Raw genomic sequence first — 21,938 nt, 5'->3', positions numbered from 1 at the left:
TAGCTTCCATGAGAAGCTTCAGCGTTTCGTCCCGTGTCCCTGCGAGAGCTTCTTCCCCGACGACGCATGTCCATTTACAAATCTCTTCCACCAATTTCAATGAGGCGACCAACCCTACATATAGAAGTACTCCATCAGTTAACTCTACTTTCATCTATCTCTCACTTTTTCTATTTTGATCATCAAGTGGTCTCTGTTTTTTTGATAGGTTCCTGAAGTGGTCTCTGTTCCGATGCATTTTCTACCATTAGAGTAGATGGTAGTCTGAGAAGGAGAATCTGACCTAGCATTCGAGTTTCACATGTAAAAATGTGCTTCCCGAAAAGGTATTTTTAGTTTTCTTGTTTATTTGAAAACAACCATGTAACTTTTCACCAGTTTTTTACTCTTGTATAACGAGGTGGTGTTTTCCTTTACCTTACAAAGTGTTATTTATTTTGGTTTACAAGCAAATATAGTGTACATAGCTGCTGATCGAGGAAACCAGTAGAAGAAGAGGGGGTTGAGGCTGCGTTGGTTGGTATCCTGAAAATAGGGGAGATTGAGGCCAGAGTGAGGGTCGGAGGTTTGTTGGAATACAAGGTAATTTTTCCTAACTTTGGATTCCATAGGGATTATACAGTTTATAATAGTTGATTAGTCAAGTAGAAAGTAGTGAGATAATCGGCCCTCATATCTCAGAAACATTACAGACGTGTTATACATGGTCTTAGGGGTATTATTAGGAACCAACGTGCTGCATTTTCGGATGATGTTAGAATTTATTCTCATGTGCAGGCAAAAAATCACTTGTTGTGGTGCTTCAGAACATGAAAAGAGGAAATTCGTGTTGAGTTTATTTATAAAGTAGTGAATAAATTCATGTTGGTCGTAAAGTAGTGATTTTTTGATAGTACGTGTTTTGCAACATTAGTGAAGTTGTTGTAATTATTACTTGATGTTGGAAGTAGGCATGTAATGATTTTTTGATAGCACGTGTTTTGCAACATTAGTGAAGTTGTTGTAATTATTACTTGATGTTGGAAGTAGGCATGTAATGATTTTTTGATAGTACGTGTCTTGCAACATTAGTGAAGTTGTTGTAATTATTACTTGATGTTGGAAGTAGGCATGTAATGATTTTTTGATGGGTTGTGTATTGCAACATTAGTGGAGCTGTTTTAATTATGTAATTATGGGTGGAAGTTCGCATTTAATGATTTTTTGATGGGTAGTTTTTCAAGTTGTAATTAGTTGTAGTTAAACGAGAGCATCGGCTGTTGTATGTTCTCATATTACCACAGGTTTGAACACGAAGTTGTAATGGATGCACAAACAGGGAGTAGAAAAATTTATGGTCATTTTTCTACTCCCTGTTTTTCATTAGTTAGAACTATTATGTATTTTTTTACTTGAATGATGCTGCTCTTTACGTTAGACTTTTTTTTAGTTTTCTTGGCTTCAACAGATTTGATACATAAAACTAACATGATCGGGCGGTTAAGCATATTTTACATGATTCTCTAATATTGTCAATTTACAGGATATAATTTTTCTTTTGATCAGGCATGAAAACTCCAGTTATAAATGGAACCTGCCAAAATTTGCACTGTTTTTAGGTTGGCCAAGTAATGACGTTGGACATTACTGCCTTATGCTTGAATGCCCAAATTGAGTGCTTGGCAGGATTAACAAGGGGCAATTTTCAGGTATCGCAAAATTAATGAGACTCGTCATACCAAAATAGGTCCCCTGTCTGTATACGCAGTTCAGGTTTGAACTAAGATTTGTATAGTATAATGTAAATTCATAAATTGGTTTTTTTGATTAACAACCAGACATGATAGGTCTGTTTATATGAACTATATGCATTGGCAAGGCCAGTCCCTGGACAATTTGCAAAAGATTACATCCACTTTGCATAGCAAAAGTTCAGATATACACATTGCCTACTTTTTCACGTGTTGTCCCACAAGTTCCAAAGTATTGTACATATATTTAATACAAAATTGTAGGCATTTCCATAACTACTACTCTTTTCTGATTCGCAAGTGTTCAGAAAAGTACAAAAAATTTCAGCTTTACGGGTGTTCAATATGATCGTACATACAACAAATAAAGTAATATTAAAATTGCCCAACATATACGCAGATGTGTGCGTTGACGCCGAACTTCCAACTCCATCTTGACAATTTCGCCCTCTCTTTTACGAACCTCTTCCATCCAATGTCGAACTTATTTCATAGTTTTATGAACCTTTTCCTCTAATTGTTGAAGCTCTTCTCGTGTTTTCTGAAACTCCTCCTGTGTTTTCTAAAGCTCATCCTTCTTCCTTAACAGATCAGTTTCAATTTTCAGAAGTTCTTGTTCTCTTTCCTGACCGCTATCTGCACATTTAAAAAATTTGCAATGTGGTAACCCCTGTATAAACAAACAAACGAGAAGCATATTTTGTGAGAATAAAATTAATGTATTTTGTTGTGTCAAACCTGCCATAAGTTAAAGTGAAGGACCAAAATTTTTGTACCTTCATATTGTAGTTTGAACACCCAAAGAATGCTCGGCCCGGATTTCGCCGCGTATTAGATATTCTAAGTGAATCGGGTGATCCACAAGTGCACAAAGGGTTGTTTTCCAATGTATGATTAACAATAGAGGATGATGAAATCGACGATGATACCTTTTCTTTACTCATCATGTTCCCAAGTAACTATGGAGTATACAGATCCAGCAAAAAAATTGATGATTTCATATACTGATTTATGTTGTGGTGAAGTAATTTTTTAACTAGTTGGTTTATCACCAAGTCAAAGCATGCATTAGATCCAACAAAAAACAACTGACGACCATGTCTTAGCAAGTGGAATACATACATCTTGAGTGGAATACAATCAATTCTCATTCTCATGAAACTGCGAATTTCTCACTTTAATTCTGCAAAAATTATAAAAACTGGAAAACCTGAGACTTTTACTTAGTGGTTGGATCTGCATGTTACAGCAAGGAAGAAGAAGTCTCGTTAGAGCTCTGGTTGGTTTTCTTTCTCTCTCTCAGTAGCATATCAGAGATTAATTTAGCAACCTAGCAAGTTTGAACCTTGAGTCTTTCTTTCCCAACACTTTTACTTAGTGGTATTTGCAAGTAATAAAAGATCTAACAAAAGGAACCTAAGTGCAGTTGATTGAAGGAAATAAATTCACTGTCATATGCCCAAGAATAAGGGAATGATCATCATTGGGCATTTTTTCCAGATTACCTTTTGAAGTAGTAAGATATGTGGCAGGGGTTTTCTTTCTTTCTTGACAAACAGAAATTCAGAGACTATATGTTGCAACCTATCAAATTGATTTCCCAGCACTTTTGCTAGTTGAATAGTCTCTATCAATGACAAAATTAATTTGTCACATGTTATAATGTTAATAATATTTTCTACTTTTACCTGTCAAAAAATTAATGTTAACAAAACTACTATCCTTTATAATTAGACTCATATGTGTGTGTGTGGATAATGTTGAAGAATTAAAAATTATATGAAATTTTTAGATTGATGGTATGATATTAACAACATTTGTGATATTTTAATAATAAAATTTGCAATAAAGTTTACGTTTTTCATAAATCTAAAAGCCAACTTTGTTTAAAGTATCTCTGATTTATTCTTTCTGTCGACTAATCATTTTGGTGGACAAACTGGTTTACTCAATAATGTGTTTGTTGTGTCAGGAGTAGTGTGGAATATGTGACAAACTCAGAAAACCAAGAGGTTGAAGTCAAGTTTCAAAAGTGACCAGAAAAAGTCAGAGAAAGAGGAAGGGAGTAGAGGGAGTCTTCTATTGTACTTGAGAAGAATCAAATACAATTTCAGACTTTGAAACAAATCAAGGCCTCTCTTTCTCTTAGATTTTCCGTAGACTTGCTCCTGTGTATTGAGATGTGAGATGTTGGTTAGGGGTTCAAATAGGAACATGAGATGCCTCATCATCCATAATATATAATAACCTGCCCTGTAGTCAAAACAAGCCCCATCCCAAGACCAAAATATTGAGTAAGGGGGGAGAGGAGGAGCGGGTTATTCACACAAAAATTGAGCAAAAGATAGAGTTCATTGAACAAAATGGCAAATTGACAAATGGAGAGGACTGAAGCTTTTTAAGAACAAGAGGGAAATTCCACTAGAAATAACAAGATTGGGGTAAAACAGACCAAAAAACTTGGCCTAACAGCTCAATTACCATGTCAATGACCAAGATTTCATTTGAAAACCTGGTTTCATGCAAATATATACTGAATACATGTTTGGAAAAGCAGAAATCACAAACTGGATCTAAATATAGTCAGGATATATGGTTGGACTGAAGCTTTTTAAGAACAAGTATGAAATTCCACTAGAAATAACAAGATTGGGGTAAAACAGACCAAAAAACTTGGCCTAACAGCTCAATTACCGTGTCAATGACCAAGATTTCATTTGAAAACCTGGTTTCATGCAAATATATACTGAATACATGTTTGGGCAAGCAAAAATCACAAACTCGATTTAAATATGGTCAGGATAAATGGTTGGACTGAAGCTTTTTAAGATCAAGTATGAAATTCCACTAGAAATAACAAGATTGGGGTAAAACAGACCAAAAAACTTGGCCTAACAGCTCAATTACCAAGTCAATGACCAAGATTTCATTTGAAAACCTGGTTTCATGCAAATATATACTAAATACATGTTTGGGAAAGCAGAAATCACAAACTGGATCTAAATATAGTCAAGATAAATGGTTGTTTTGAAGCTTTTTAAGATCAAGTATGAAATTCCACTAGAAATAACAAGATTGGGGTAAAACAGCCCAAAACACTTGGCCTAACAGCTCAATTACCAAGTCAATGACCAAGATTTCATTTCAAAACCTGGTTTGATGCAAATATATACTGAATACATGTTTGGGAGAGCAGAAATCACAAACTGGATCTAAATATAGTCAGGATAAATGGTTGGACTGAAGCTTTTTAAGAACAAGTATGAAATTCCACTAAAAATAACAAGATTGGGGTAAAACAACCCAAAACACTTGGCCTAACAGCTCAATTACCAAGTCAATGACCAAGATTTCATTTGAAAACCTGGTTTCATGCAAATATATACTGAATAAATGTTTGGAAAAGCAGAAATCACAAACTGGATCTAAATATAGTCAGGATAAATGGTTGGACTGAAGCTTTTTAAGAACAAGTATGAAATTTCACTACAAATAACAAGATTGGGGTAAAACAGACCAAAAAACTTGGGCTAACAAAGTTACCAATTCTGAATGAGAATGGTTCTTTGTTTTGAAAAGATTTGCTGTGGCCTGCCTTTTCTTTTCTTTCATGTAAAATGACCTATTGTATAGAATCATCTACAACATAAGAACTAACAATACCACCACACATTAAATTTTAGATGTTTCTTAGCCTCTCTTTTTTTTTTTCCTTTCTTTCTTACAATGTAAGAACTAAAAACTAGATGGAATTGGAAAGCCGATAGAAACGATCGAATAACATAACATAAAGCAAGAGAGAAAGAGATTGAGACCTATTAATCTGTGAAAAGCCTGATTTAGGGTTTCCCCAACAATCAATCTCGTCTGCAATAACATTTCAGGACCAACAACAATCGAAATGAAGACAGAAAACTACAATATATATAATCTATAATAGATCGAATAGATTGAAAAGATCGAAGATATATCATCAGACTAGAAATGCGATCGAAATGAAAAAAAAAAAAACTACCTGTAAACTTCTCGATCTTCTTCGTCAGTTAGCTTTGGCGATGAGTGTGGGGGGATTCTTCAGTCAGCTTCGGCGATACTGAGTGTGGTGGGTTTCTTTCGGAAAAGTGTGAAGCCGATAGAAAGGGGGAAGAATTTCAATTCTGAAACCAAGTGAAAACGAAGAGACTCACTTCCCGCTCTATAACAAACCAAAACGAGGCGTTTCATTTATAATGAAGATGGATACAAACCAAAACGAGGCGTTTTATTAATCCACGTCAGCTGCAGTGCTCAATGGGTGCGCGTTGTGCCTGCATTCAGACTTTTCCTCCTAGAAAATACCCCTTAAAATTGTTTTCCCTCCCCTGCCTACGTTCTCCCTCCTCTGCGTAGGCATAGATCGCAGCATTTAGGTGCCACAAACAAGTCCAAGGTTCTCTCTCTCTCTCTCTCTCTCTCTCTCTCTCTCTCTCTATTTGCAAAACGGGATTTTTTTGGGCCCTATTTGCAATTGCACGTATGTGTGGAATGGGATGTATTCCTCAATCGCAATCGCACGACGTCAAAGGATTACATTTACATTTTAACTTCTGTTCTTTAGCCAAACAAAAGAACAAAAATATAAACTTCATATAGAACAAAAGCTAAAATGTAAATATGGTAGATTATAATTGTTTGGGTTTTCCTCATACAAAATCGTAGCTTTATTTAGAAGGATTTGATTTTTTTTTTTCTCTCTGCAATGTGGAAGCTGGAGGTGGATTAAAATGTTGATGCTTGAGATAGAAGGATTTGATTTTTTTTTCTTTTGTATTACTCAAAACCACAATAGTATTAAAAAACATAGCAACATAGAAGGATTTGATTTTTATTTTTATTTTTATCTCTAGTACTCAAAAACACAGCAGAAAGAAATGGTGTAGCAGTAGTTAGTGGTATGTAATCTATGGGGATGGAGTAGGGATTGTTCCAAACTAGAGATCTTTCGGGTAGATTTATATTCTCTCTCAGGGTTTATTCCGCATGATATATATAGTGCAACAACATTAGAAGAAATCTCCATACCTTTCATTTGATGGTAATTTATGATCACATTCCTTTCTAATAGATGTGTATTTTGTTTGTTTGAAATTTAGACTTGCAAAAACATATTTGATGATGAATCTCACATTATGGTGAGATATTGAAGCTCAATTTGGTGCTAACGTTGATGATTTTGTTGTTAAAACACAGTGTAGTACTGTCACACAACTACCGCCATTGGGCAATGAGGAGGTGTGATTTGTTGTATTTTGGTTGTTGTGATAATTTATTGAAAATAATGTTATTGTGAAGTTGTAGTTTGTTGTATTTTGGGTGTTGTGATAAAATATGCCGTGTGTGTGAGCTCTTTAATGTAAAGCGTTGATGGGTTTGTAAAGAATGTTGTTTGCAAGTTGTAGCTTATTGTATTTTGGGTGTTGGGTTGAAATATGTTGTGGGTGTGAGACTCTTTGATGTAAAACTTAGAATTTATTGTAAAGAATATGATTTGCAAGTTGTAGCATGCATATTTGTTGTAGCTGAGAAGTTCATTCAGGATTTCTGTTGTGTTGGTGTAATATGTAGGGGGATACACATGTTACGGACAGATCATGAACATGATTTACTTCACTGTTGTTATGAGAAGGGAATGATATCTGTGAACCCAAGGACTTGCAGCTTTTGAAATGTAATTACGGCATAATTTTTTGTGCCCAGTTTGCTTGCTTGTGTTGAAATGATTTACTTCATTTTTTATTTTGAATGGAAAATCCTGTTCAGTTCTAATCATGTTTATGTTGGTTTGTTTTGTCATGTTGGACCAAGGTGGAAACATCTCACTTTGTATTTAATTCAACTTATTCGAGTGTCATTTCATGTTGGATAAAGGCAATATTGCTATGAGGAAGAAACGGGTATTATATAAATAGGCTCTATATGTTTCGAACTAAAGAGATTTTCATGAATAAATGGTTCATTCATGCATTCATAATATCCGTTAAATACATAGTCCGAACCATTCATTTTACAATTAACAGTAACAGATACATCTATAGTCCAAACCAACCACAAACTATTACTATTGATAACACATACAACACACATAATAATATACGTGCACATTTATTCTCTAGGATCTGCTTTCTAATTTTCTCCTATTTCTTGTGAAGAGCATTCTCTCTTTCAATTAGTTTATCTTTAATTTTTCATACTCGCGCAAAAGTAAATCATCCTCCATTTTTCGAACTGCATTCTCTCTTATATGACTTTTTTCCTCTACCAGTTGAAGTATATATATGTCCATATGAAGAATTGACATATTGCTTTTCCCTATATACAATTTACGAATTTCAAATGTTAAATATAACAAGTTAAAAAGCAATACAAAAATACAACAACAAAAAAAAATGCAACCAGAAAATAAAAGAAATGTAACAAACTGGCAAGAATGCCTTTCAAAATTGAAACCTGCAAGCATTCAAATATGCATCAAATTAATTAAGTACACAAGAGCACAAAGTCATATCTACACTAGAGCATGTTTATGGCAACAAGAAGCAATCCAAATAAATATAGCTACAAAAATAGTTAATTAAATAGAAGAGAAGTTGTGTAGTACTAAAGATTCTATAGAGTTACCATAAATGATCACTGAAAGCTTTTCTTGGAGAAAGCTGAACTTTTAGGCTATCAATCACTTGCTACTTTCAATGTATCCCTTGTAAACTAAAGAACTACTTTCGTGATAAGTCTACAGCAAGGACAGCTCAAAATTATTGATGCCAACTTCATGAAATGCATGCAGCTCCTTGCTAACTTCCAAATTCCAACACCAACTAATGTTCACATTTTTTTTTCTCTCCCAATGATCTAATAGGCCAAACAATGAGGAGCTAACTGCTGCTTAATAATAATAATAATAATAATAATAATAATAATAATAAATTACTACTTGATCTTAAACGTTGATTCATTTAATTTTTTTACTTCGACCTTTACTTTGTTTGGAGTAATGCAATGGCTTGTTCATGATCATGTGCCCATCCTTAATTCATTGTATATAATTAGAAGCCAAAAAGCCTTCAGAGATTGAAAAAAATATTAAGCAGAAAAAAGGCAAAAAAACATTAGAATGGTTTTACCAAGCTGATAGCATTTGAGCCAATTATACTTCACTTTTCAATGTAAGACTCAATCAGTCTCCCAATTAAAGGGTACAAACCCTTCCACATGCATTGACAATTTATTGTAACTTTTAATTCAATAACCATGAATAAAAGAATCAGCACCCAAAATGCCTCAAAGCACATGATGACCTTGCCCTATATTCACACTCTTCTCATTTTTTTTCTACTCTTGACTTTCATGGTGTGGCTGAACATATTTTTTCTTTTTTCAGATATTAAATATTTTTCTTTTTCCCCCCATTCCACCAAGTATGAAACTAGCTCAATTTATTGTAAATATTGTTAAGTTGTAAATTTACATTTCAGTCCTTTACTGCAAATAGACATTTAGTTACTTTACCTTTATGTTTTTAGCCTTTTAACTGAGAGTCAGTTTTTTGCATCTTGTATAAATAGGAGGTAACTTGATGTATTGTATACATTGAATAATTCAGAAGTATTTTTTATCTCTTCTTCGATCTTTATCTTCTTGGTTGAAGTTGTTTCATGGTATCAGAGATGAAACCCTAGGGTTCCTCTCTCCACTGCAAGAATGGAAACAACTTCTGTTTTTGTTTCATTAGCTACAGAAGATTCTAGTCCGTATAATCTCCAAAATGGAGATTTGCCTAGTTCAATTTTGGTTTCTAATATTCTTATCGGGGATAACTACAATAGCTGGTGTAGATCAATGATAATGGCATTGAAGGCCAAGAATAAAATAGGTTTCGTCAATGGTGCAATTACTCAGCCTGTTGAAACATATTCATCGTATGATAAATGGGATCATTGTAATAGCATGGTGTTATCATGGATCCTCAACTTTGTGTCTAGAGAGATTGGGGAAACCATTGTCTATGCAAGAACGGCTAAAGAAATGTGGAATGAGTTGAAAAATCAGTTCTCTCAAGGTAATGGACCATGAATTTTCCAATTGCAAAAGAAACTCTCTTCTTTATCTCAAGATCAGACCTCGGTGAGTGTTTATTATCGAAAGTTCAAATGTTTGTGGGATGAGCTTATGAACTATAGCCAGATGCTTAATTGTACATGTGGAGCATATAAACTTTGCACCTGTAATGCTGCACGTCTGTTTGTAGAATATCAACAGCGTCAACATGTAATCATGTTTCTTATGGGATTGAATGAGGAATTTGCACATGTTAGGTGTCAGATTCTATTATTAGAACCTTTACCATCAATTACCAAAGTTTTCTTTTTTGTCATTCGAGAAGATAAACAAAGAGAAGTTGGTTCCATGGGGAGAGTAGGTTTCGAACCTAATGTTACATTCATGAATAAAATAATTGAAGGCTCAAATATCAATCCTAGAAAATATTAGTACATTAGAGAGAAGGTTTTGTGCACTCACTGTGGAATGACCAATCACACAGTAGACAAATGCTACAAACTACATGGATATCCTCCATCTTTCAAACAAAGAGGAAAAGTTTCATCAACAAACCAAGTCATGGCTCAACCCTCGAGTACACCAATTGATTAAAATTGTATGTCTTTCTCTCAAGAAGAGTATCAATAACTACTTGCATTAATTCGGCCACAATCAATTGAACCACCAAAAATCAACCATCAGGCGATTGATGTCATATCTAAGCCAAATAATTTGCCTCTCGTTTCAGGTAAAAAAAATTGCCATTCAAGTTTTTCTTCTATGAAAAATGATAATTCAAAATCAGTTTCTAGCACTTGGATCATAAATACAAGTGCTACAGACCATATCATTCATTCTATAACCTTTTTCACCACAATTACAAAAGTTCTTAATACATTTGTTAAACTACCAAATGGAGAAAATGTTACAGTAACACATCTTTGGACTGTCCATTTATCAAATGGCTTAGTTTTGAATGATGTATTATGTGTATCTAGTTTTGCATATAATCTTCTTTTAGTGACTAGACTTACATCTTATCAAAATTTTTGCTTTATTTTCTTGCCTAAGATTTGTTATATACTGGGCCCTACCCCATGGAAGATGATTGAGAAGGGTAGAAAAGTGGCTGGTCTATATTTCCAGCATCAATCTTCAACTGGTACAAATTCAGTTGTTTCCTTTGTAAATTCCACATCTGATTCTACTTCACAACTGTGGCATAATAGACTAGGCCATCCATCCTCATCAAGATTGTTAGCTCTTTCAAAGTCAATTCCAAATTTCATTTCAAATAAGTTTGTACATGAACCTCATTGTACAGTGTGTCCTTTAACAAAACAGAAACGCTTATCATTTCCAATTCATTCTTACCAACCTAGTTCTTCTTTCAATCTAATCCATCGTGATATATGGGGTCTTTTTTTAATACCTACTCATGACGGCTTCAAGTATTTTTTTTAACAATTGTTGATGATCATTCTAGATCAACTTAGGTATACTTGATGAAATGCAAATGTGAGGTTAAACATATTCTTACAGTTTTTTACAATCTGGTCCATATACAGTTTCAACATAAAATAAAGTATATAAGAATAGATAATGGCTTAGAACTCCAAATGAGGGAATTTTTCCGTTCAAAAGGAATTATCCATCAAACCTCTTGTGTTGAAACCCCTCAACAAAATTCAATTATTGAGAGGAAGCATCAACATCTTTTAAATGTGGCAAGAGCTTTAAAATTTCAATCAAATGTTCCATTAAATTTTTGGAGAGAATGTGTTTTGACAGCAACTCACATCATTAATCACATTTCATCTCATATTCTCAACAACCAATCACCACAACATATTCTTTATGGTGACATTCCTTCTTATAATCATTTTAAAGTGTTTGGTTGTTTATGTTATGCTTCCACTTTAAGCAATAACATATCAAAGTTTTCACCTAGAGCTAGAAAATGTATATTTGTTTGTTATCCTTTTAGAACAAAAGGATACAAGTTATATGATTTAAACTCTCATAATTTTTTTGTCTCTCGAAATGTTATATTTCATGAGAATATATTTCCTTTTTAAAATAAAGTTTCATCATAGCACTATTTTTGCCATCTGAGATTGTATTACCTAATCCCATATAAGATATATCAGTTATATCACAACCCTCAAACAGTTCTTTGTTCAGTTTTGTTCAGTGATTCTAATTTAATATCAGAATCTATCAATCACATACCAGATATTCCCAATACTTCTCATTCTAATTCAAACCAGATTCCAAATATTCATTCCTTGCAAGATATTAATCATTTTCCTCCACTTCAAAAGTCCACTAGACAGCATAAAAGTCTTGCTTATTTGCAAGACTATCATTGCAATCTAGTCCGTCCAGCAGATTCTACTTCCATCATATCATCTCTTGGCTCAATTGATACACCTTCAGGTAACAAATATAGCATTTCTAAATTTTTATCATATAAACATTTGACTCCTTCTCATAAAGCCTTCAACATTGCTATCTCATCTCATAAAGAACCTGATTTTTATCATCAAGCTGTTAAGTATCCTCATTGGAGAGATGCTATGTCCATTGAGTTAGCTGCCTTAGAATCAAACAATACCTGGACCCTTACTGATCTTCCACCAGACAAAAATTCAATTGGTTGTAAGTGGGTTTACAAGACTAAGTTTAATGTTGATGGTTCAATTGAGAGGTATAAGGCAAGATTAGTTGCCAAAAGTTATACTCAAAATGAAGGGCTTGACTACTTAGAAACTTTTTCCCCAGTTGCAAAAAAGGTGACAGTGAAATGTTTATTGTCTTTAGCAGTAATTTACAATTAGCATTTAGTACATTTGGATGTGAATGATGCATTTTTTTTATGGTGATTTGGAAGAAACAGTTTATATGAAACCACCACCCGGGTATCTTAGAAAGGGGGACACTTGAGTTTACAAGCTGCAGAAATCCTTATATGGATTAAAACAGGCTTCTAGGCAGTGGAACTCCAAGTTTGCTGCAGCTTTGGTTGATTTGGGATTTGTACAATCCAAATCAAACTACTCATTATTCACAATAAATACAAATGGCTGTTTTGTGGCTCTTTTGGTGTATGTAGATGACATACTCTTGGCCAGTAGTCACAATTCTATTGTACAGACAATTAAAGAATCTTTGAGTGTATATTTCAAATTGAAAGATTTAAGTCCTATCAAATATTTCCTAGGAATGGAAATTGCTAGATCAAAAAAGGAAATTTCTATTTGTTAAAAGAAGTATGCACTCGAATTACTTTCTGATGTTGGGTTTTTAGCTTCTAAACCAATTAACTTTATCATGGATTCCCATTGTAAACTTTCAAAATTTGATGGAGATTTGATTGAAGACACAACTGCCTACAGAAGACTTATAAGCAGGTTATTATATCTTACTCACACAAGGCCAGACATCACTTACTCAGTTCACCTTTTGAGTCAATTTTTGAAATCTCTTCGGGTTCCTCATATGCAAGCTGCTCTCAGAATACTCAGATATGTAAAGATGGTACCAGGTCAAGGTATATTTCTTCCAGCTTCATCTCAAGTTCATTTAAAGGCTTTTGTTGATTCGGATTGGGCAAGCTGCCCTGATATAAGAAGATCTATATCTAGCTATTATGTATTTCTTGGTGATTTATTAATCTCTTGGAAATCAAAGAAATAAATCACTGTCTCAAGGTCATATGCAGAAGTTGAATAAAGGCCTGTGGCCTATGCAGTTTGTGAGTTAACATGGTTAAAGTCTTTACTCACTAATTTCCATCAAATTCACTCTCAACCCTTGTTTCTATTTTGTGACAACCAAGCTGCCCTACATATTGCAGCCAACCCTATTTTTCATGAGAGAACTAAACATAGAGTTAGATTGTCACCTCATTAGAGAGAAAATACAAGCTGGCTTACTCAGGACATTGCATGTTTCCTCTTCTCATCAACTTGCAGATTTGTTAACTAAGCCCCTTGATTCTACTGTTTTTCTTTTCTTGTTGTCCAAGATGAATTTTCAAAATATATATCATTCATCTTGAGGGGGACTATTATAAATACTATTAAGTTGTAAAGTTACATCTCAGTCCTTTACTGTAAATAGACATTTAGTTACTTTACCTTTATGTTTTTAGTCTTTTAAATGGGGGTCAGTTTTTTGCATCTTGTATAAATAGGAGGTGACTTGATGTACTGTACACATTGAATAATTAAAAAGTATTTTTCATCTCTTTTTCAATCTTTATCTTCTTGGTTAAAGTTGTTTCACAATTTGTGGGTTAGGAGGGGACTGAGTTCTTGCCATGATGTTTTTTTTTTTACCCCTTCTTTGTTTTAGGCATCTAACAGTTTTTTTCCAAGTTCTCCTATGATCAACTATTGAGTACATTGCTTTCTATATTTGGTATCGAATCACTTGCATTTAGGATTCAAACTCCTACTTTTTAATGCTTTTTCATGGCATTCGAACATAAGTTGATCACATAAGAGGATGATATAACAATACAAAATAATCACTTCTTCCCATTATCTTCGGTTTCTTCTATTTTTCATCACAATGGATTTTCAAAACAAAACACAAACATGGACACAGACACACAATGTGAAACATGCACTGATAGGCACAAAAAGGACACACACACAATGTCCATTTAGCTTAGTAATTCCTTCAAATAGTGGACTGGCACAACCAAAAAAATTGAAACATTTGACCAAAGATTTAGTGATGAAATTTTCCATACAAAAAAAAACTAAATGAAACAGAAAACATAATTGTGATGGGGAATCAAAAGAAAAATTGACATCCATCGCTACACGGAATACATCTTGTTCCAGACTTATGTGTGATTGCGAATAGAACCCAAAAAAATCCCGTTTTGCAAATATCGAGAGAGAGAGAGAGAGAGAGAGAGAGAGAGAGAGAGAGAGAGAGAGAGAGAGCCTCAGAGTCATTGCGGCGCTTGAATATTGCAATCTATGCTTGGGCAGAGGAGGGAGAACGTAGGCGAGGGAGGGGAGAAAATTTGAATGGGTATTTTCTGGGATGGGATGATTCAAGATTTTGAGATGCAGGGGGGGCCGCTGGGTAACGCATGGGGGGTGGGTGGGTAAAACGCACGTTTTGGAAAAACAACTAAAATAAATCCACCTCAGCCCGGTGTGTGAAGTTGGAGAAACAATGGCCTAAAAGTAGCATTACTCTATGATTATTAATAGAGTAATAGTAATAAGTTCCTAATATAAAAATTTTGTATGTCTCTTATAAAAAGAAAATATTTTAGATACAAGTGGATTATACAAAAGTAAATCTATAACAACCATAAAGTTTCGTGTAACGAAACTTTCGAGGGTGCAGTGTATGAAACCGGGGTTTATTTTACAGTGGTGAGTCCGAAGGATCCTGTCTTGGAGAGGTTCCCGACATATAAAAAGAAAAGAAAAGAAAAGAAAAGTTATTGTTCTAAACAATTGGTTTTTTACTTTGGATAACAGGAAAATCCCTTGTTGGCACAATTTTGCAATACTATTGTAAAAAAGATAACAGAGAAAATAGAACATGTAAACTGTAAAAATTTTCACAAATAATAAGAGTAATTTGATAGGATACTATCAAACTTGGAAAAACAAGAGATTTTAGACTTTATCTGCTATAAAAAGCTGGTTTTTTTGCTACAATTAGAGTATCAATATATCCCATTTATAGGTGATGATAGAACAATAGGTCTATTTTTTTCATTCATATTTTATATTTTTATTTATTTATTTTTTAACAATATTGCAAACTGTCTTTGCTTCTTTCTGCTGCCAACAAGTTTTGATATCAGGGTCTCTTAGCACCCAAAGCATATTTATTGTACCCTTGAAGGTATCTTCAAATCTAGGGATCTCCTTTTTTGAAAAAGGTGATTCCAGGATCTTAGGCTCCCTAATGTCAAAAACAATAATTATTGAAAATCAATTAGTTATTTTATTCTTAAGTCAGTGTATAAAGCACACTATTCACATTAATTAAATAATAAAATTCAATTTCTGAGATTTAAATTTTAAAATTTATATTTCAAATCAAGTTGTGCAATGTAAACACTCAATTACTAGATGTGCTCTAAACCCAAACTTAAAGATAGAATTTTTTGCTAAAAAATGACTAGGATCGTCCTTACGTAATTGTTGTATTTTGGTGGCATATTAATGTGGGATACTTTGAGATAGATCTCAAATTTAACCATTTTTTTCAAAAAGAATGTGTGTGGGCCTTGCGCATCCTTAATTTGTAAATATCATTTCAAGAAAAGCTTCAAACTGGACGGATGTCATTTTGCATTTTATACCCTCTAATAAAATATAGACATGTAGGAAATTTATTTGTTTTACCGTAAATCATTTCTCTCTTCTCTCTCATCTCTTCGTTCTCCCTTTCTTTCTTTTTTCTTTTTTTTCTACAACATCAAGTCAAGCCTTTCTCCTTATCTACCAAAACATTAGAATTCCATGCATCTTCCTGCTATTATCATCTCTCCTTAGCTAAAAAAAACATCAACACAAGAGAGTATTTTAGTGAGAGAGATAGAGAGTGGGCACAAGAATCGGAGGAGAGGGAGAGAGGGGGCCTTCAACTCAGTTCCTTTTTGTTTTGCTTTTGGAACTCTTTTGACTGCATATCATGTAACTTTTTACTTTCGATAAACTCAACGTTAAGTGAAATTGAAAACCATAAATAGATTTAAAAAATAAAGAGTAATTTCATATAAAGCTTCAAATAGATAAATTTTATACAAGTTATTTATTATAAAAAAAATCTCATTAATAAATAATAATTTTTTTTCAAAAATTTATCTATTTGAAACTTATATAAATTATTTATCTTAAAAAAAATCCGCATTTCAGTTTCATCACCTTTCTAATAGTCAAACACAAAAAACAAGTATCTCAATATTTAAGCCCCTAATTACGAGTGTACGAAACGGCTAATGGCAGCTTTTGGTTGTAACGACAGTGGTGGTGGTGTGCTTGCTGTGGAAGATTATTCATTATTTTATTATTACTTTTCACATATTTTTTATTACTTTTTAATATTCTATTATTATTTTTCATATTTTTTTTATTACTATTTACAATATACCTTAACACTTATCAACACTTAAACCCAACTTCTAAAACTAGTTTTCTTGTGGGAATGAAATAGGCGTTAATGTTCTACAATGGAAGAGCTCCAAAGGGAGAGGAGAGGATAGGATAGCAATTGGGTCATACACGACTATCAAGAAGAGAGTATTTAAGATATCGTTTAAATAGTGAGTTGCGATAAAATAAATTGAAATTAAAGTTAAATAGAATATTTTTAAAATATTATTTTTTAATATTATTATTATTTTAATATTTTTTAAAAAAAGTTGAATTATTGAATTTAAAAAAATTTAAATTATGAGATGAGATTAAATATTTTTTATATTCAAAATGTGCCTAATGAGAGAGAGACTGAGAGTGAGGGGTAGGTGAAAAGAGATGGGATTATAGGAGAGGATGAAATTTAATTGAATCTTCTAGATGCAATCCTATTCAATATTATGCTAGAATCTATGTATACGTGTAATGTAATTATTGGTGGGTGTAAAATAAACAAACTCACACGTCCGGTTTCTAGCTTCTCTATATCATTTCTCTTGGTAGAATTATTGGCAATTTCTCATAGATTCAACGGTGAAATGAACCGTATAAGTGCTGGAAATAAAAGAAAAACCTTGGGATTAGTCAGTTCCATTGCGTTTTTAATTGTGCGGGTAAAGTATAATATGAATTTCTTTATTCATTTTTTTTCTCCTCACTTTATTTTCTTTTTTATTATGCAATTTGACGATGATGCTCCTAAAACATTCAATTCAACACTTGATCATAAAAATTTGGCCCAGATCAAAATTGAGAATTACTATAGTTATAAAGAAATTATATAAAAATAATTTCATAAATTAATATAATTTTATTTGATCTGTTAGATCTATCATATAATAAAATTAACTTTACAATTTAACGAATTAATTAAAACTACGTCAGTTTGTAAAATTATTTTTATATGATTTTTTTATGACTAAAATATTTCTCATCAAAATTACAATCTTTGGCTTCAAAAATCAACATCTCAATATTTATGGATAGGCATAATCTGAAGGTATTGAATACGTAAAAACTAAAATGTTAGGGATCCCGCATGGAGCTATTGCTCTTATCTTATTAGTTTCTTTTTATTTAAAGATAAAGAAAATATTATTTAATAATATTATAAATTTTTTTAAAAATATTAAAAAACGATATAAAAATAAAATAAAATGACCTAAGTGGAGCCCTTGTCGAGAGCCCAGCGGTGGGTGTAGACACATCCATTGAATACTGATAGAGCATATCACACTCACATCATTTCCATAACTTCAGTACATATGGCAGACATTAACATCTTTCCCACGTGGAATACCTATCCGAGTGAGTATGGATTTGCTCGAGGGTACTGCTGCGTCTACCGATAATGGTCCCAATACGTGTAATTCTCTCCTCTCTCTTTTTTTTCATACATTTTTTCAATCCTCTTAAATAATCTTTTAAAAAAAAAAATCATAATATCTTTAAAAAAATGGGGATCTATTATCGGTGGAGTAGCATTTTCCTGTTTTCATGCTTTAATGCTATCCCCTACAACTTGGAAAGCAGTAGAAGCTTGCTAATTTCCGGCTGGGTATGTAAGAATTAATGCATTATTATATTCTTTTATCGTCAATATTGATGAGATAGTCAACCTAAAGTTAAGTATAAATGGATCATATGTATAAGCAAAAAAAAATAATAATAATAATAATATTAAAATAGTTTAAATTAAGATATTTCATTAAATTTTAAAAATAAGAGCGAAAAAAGTTAAATAAAAATATTATAAAGTTAAATAATAAAACTTTTTCAAATTTTAAAATAGAAATAATATTAAAAAAGTATATTCAATTTTTTTTTAACTTTATAATATTTGTGTTCAATATTTTTTTTTTTTTTTTCAAAATTTAAGAAAATATCTTAACTTAAACTATTTTATTACTATTTAAAAATATTTTGAATTATTCTAAATATCCAAACAACCCTTAATCTATTATCAGCAACTCTTAGGAATGTAATCGAAAGGGGTATAGTTTATATAGTTTTATTTTTATAAAAAGTTTCTTTATGTAACTCCCAAAATTTTTACTTTTCTACATGTTATTACTCCCTTTGTTTTTCTTTTTTAATGTTCTTTGACTATCTAGTAAATATGCATAGATACAGAGTCTGTTTCCCTTTAAAGGCAGTGCTGGCTTTCAAGAATGCTCATTACCTTTCACAACAAACAGAGAGAGAGAGAGAGAGATGAGCAACGAGCATGTTCTAGTCCTACCATATCCAGCACAGGGCCATGTGAACCCGTTAATGAATTTCTCTCGAGAAATAGCAAAACATGGCTCTAAAATCACATTTGTAAGCACGGAGTTCTGTCACATGCAAATGATTAGTGCAATGGCGCCTGGGAAGGATAGCCTCCTGGGTTCAGAGATTAAATTGGTGTCTATCTCAGATGGGTTGTGTCCTGAGGATGATAGGAACGATTTCGGAAAGTTGGCTGTATCTATCTTAGCTACCATGCCTACAAGGCTTGAGGAGCTCATACGAGGTATTAATGCATCAGATGAAAATGGCAAAATCTCCTGTATCATCGCCGACTTGAATATGGGGTGGGCCATGGAAGTTGCCAACAAGATGGGAATTCGAGGAGCTATCCTTTGGCCTGCATCAGCAGCTTGTATTGCTTTCATAACCCGCATCCCCAACCTGATTGATGATGGTTTTATAGATAGTAATGGTAAGTTTTGGGTTCTGCACTTTTCAACAAACGTTTCGGTACATGTAAATAAAAGCAGATCAAGTTAAATTTGTTTGCCAAAGGTTGAGGTAGGGGAAGCATATCAAAAACCAGAATGAGCTATAATCATGCCCCAGCTTATTACTCAGTTCTAGCATGCTGTATTTGTTCTGTTTTTTTTTTTTTTTTTTTTTTTTTTAAATCCTTCGTTTGATTAATTTTAAGCAAGATTGATTTGATTTTGATTTCCTTCGTTAACTACACATGCAGGGACCCCAATGCAAAGACGTGCAATACAACTGCACTCAGGCATACCTGCTGTGTACCCACAAAATCTTCCATGGAATTGTTCCCCTGATCAAGCAACTCAAAAGTGTATATTTAATTATGTCTCAAGGTACGCAGAAGATTTGAAATTGGCAGATTGGTGGCTTTGTAACACAGTTTACGAACTCGAGCCTGCAGCCTTTTCCTTGCTTCCAAAGCTCCTCCCACTTGGCCCAATAATGGCAAGTGACCAAACTCGGAATGTAGGGGGGCAATTCTTACCAGAAGACACCTCTTGCCTAAACTGGTTAGATCAGCAGCCACCCTGCACAGTTATATATGTTGCCTTCGGCAGCTTCACAATTTTGGACCCAGTCCAATTCCAAGAACTAGCCTTTGGACTTGAGCTCACCAATAGACCTTTCCTCTTGGTCGTGCGACCAGGTAGCTCTAATATTCTTCATGATGCAAATTTAAACGAATTTGAAGGCACTCGTGGGAAAATTGTAAGATGGGCACCCCAACCAAAGGTTTTAAGCCACCCTGCCATTGCTTGTTTTATCAGCCACTGCGGTTGGAATTCTACCTTGGATGGTATTACCGGTGGGGTTCCTTTCTTGTGCTGGCCTTACTTTGCTGACCAAGTCCTTGACATGAACTACATTTGTGATGTGTGGAAGGTTGGCCTAGAGCTTAAACCAGATCAAGATGGAAGGATATTGCGGGGAGAATTTAGAAAGAAGGTAGAGGAATTACTAAGTGATGAAAGTATAAGAGCAAGATCTTTAGAGCTAAAGGAAGTGGTGAGGAGTGTTATGGAAGAAGGTGGAAACTCCTATAGGAACTTCAACAACTTCATCAACTGGCTGAAAAGGGGGTCAAGATGATCCAATCTCAAAACCCCTCACCCAAGAATAAATTTCTAAAGAGCAAAAAGAAAATGTTTTTTGAGTTGCCCTCTTTTTAGATGATGATCAATCTATTCCTCACCAGATATGTATGTTTCTTGTCAGATTGTTCCATTTAAACAGAAAATATTTTGAGTTTCTCTTTATTTAAATTGAACAAAGTGGCTTTTCATCCTTTAAAAAAAAAAAAAAAAAAAACAGGTCGTAAACACATGGAATCACTAAATTGTTAGTAATATTTAGTCATAAGGAAGAATTGGAATGATTTTTTTTTTTTCAATTATCTGAAAATGAGAGAAAGGGTTTTCTACAATGAGAATAGAGAAACGGTTGAAAAATGGAAAAATTTACATCCCATTAGAAAAAATTTATTTTCGGTAAAGGAAAGGGAAACGTTGAGGTTTATAAAACAAAAAGAATGAATAAATAATAAATATATATATATAATAAAAAAAAGGCTCTGCTCAATTTCCTTTTTTTTTTTTCTACGACTTCGCTCTCAACCAAAAATCTAAACATTCCATTTTCTTTGTCTACAAGGCTCTCCAACCATTAATCCTTCGGACGGTCAAAATAAAAAGTTGAATAAATCAATGCGTACGTGTCATGCGCAGCTCAAACAACACGCGAGATCCAAGCGTCGCCTCACCAATGAGAGCTTGTCGCAGCCACACATATCACTTTCATAGTTAGTAGCCTCGAATCTTTTTTATCTGACCAACCTCCACTCTTTTAGTGTGGTGCATGATCTCCATAGTCCCTCACGATCGTTTGCCAGTAATTCGACATATCTCTCGATTTCTATCTTCTTATGTTTTCGCTTCTTCTAATTAAGTATTGTGAGAAAAAAATAGTGAAAATCTCTTTCAATCAGTCCAGACTAACGAAATGTAGCACAAAACATTTCATTGAAGCTTCCAATCATATTATTAATGTTTGATAAATCAGATTGTATCAAAACCATTTCATGTGGCTTTCCTTTGGGAGAAATTGGTGAGGGTCAAGTTATTGCCCCAGATCTCTCTTTTTTTTTTTTTTTTTTCTTTTTTTAATCTCTTTTTTGTGTTGT

General features: G+C 33.4%; 1 protein-coding gene and 1 long non-coding RNA gene across 2 annotated transcripts; one reads left to right on the top strand and one right to left on the bottom strand.

Annotated features, from left to right (window-relative positions):
• Nucleotides 1–1,827: 1,827 nt before the first annotated feature.
• Nucleotides 1,828–6,562, bottom strand: LOC122306854. The gene is made up of 2 exons (XR_006241556.1): nucleotides 2,507–6,562; nucleotides 1,828–2,400 (listed from the first exon to the last, which is right to left on the bottom strand). It is a non-coding gene; the product is annotated as an uncharacterized LOC122306854 (long non-coding RNA).
• An 8,161-nt stretch (nucleotides 6,563–14,723) lies between these two features.
• On the top strand, nucleotides 14,724–21,015 carry LOC122306605 (UDP-glycosyltransferase 83A1-like). Its single transcript, XM_043119033.1, has 3 exons — nucleotides 14,724–14,766; nucleotides 19,203–19,694; nucleotides 19,965–21,015. Exons 2-3 carry the CDS (start codon nucleotides 19,205–19,207, stop codon nucleotides 20,846–20,848), a joined length of 1,374 nt encoding a protein of 457 aa, XP_042974967.1. The 5' UTR covers nucleotides 14,724–14,766; nucleotides 19,203–19,204; the 3' UTR covers nucleotides 20,849–21,015.
• Nucleotides 21,016–21,938: the final 923 nt, after the last annotated feature.

The sequence above is a fragment of the Carya illinoinensis genome, chromosome 4 (assembly GCF_018687715.1).
Source record: "Carya illinoinensis cultivar Pawnee chromosome 4, C.illinoinensisPawnee_v1, whole genome shotgun sequence".
Taxonomy (NCBI): Eukaryota; Viridiplantae; Streptophyta; class Magnoliopsida; order Fagales; family Juglandaceae; genus Carya; species Carya illinoinensis.
The sequence above is the reverse complement of the archived record's forward strand: the minus strand, read 5'-3'. Positions and strand labels throughout refer to the sequence as shown.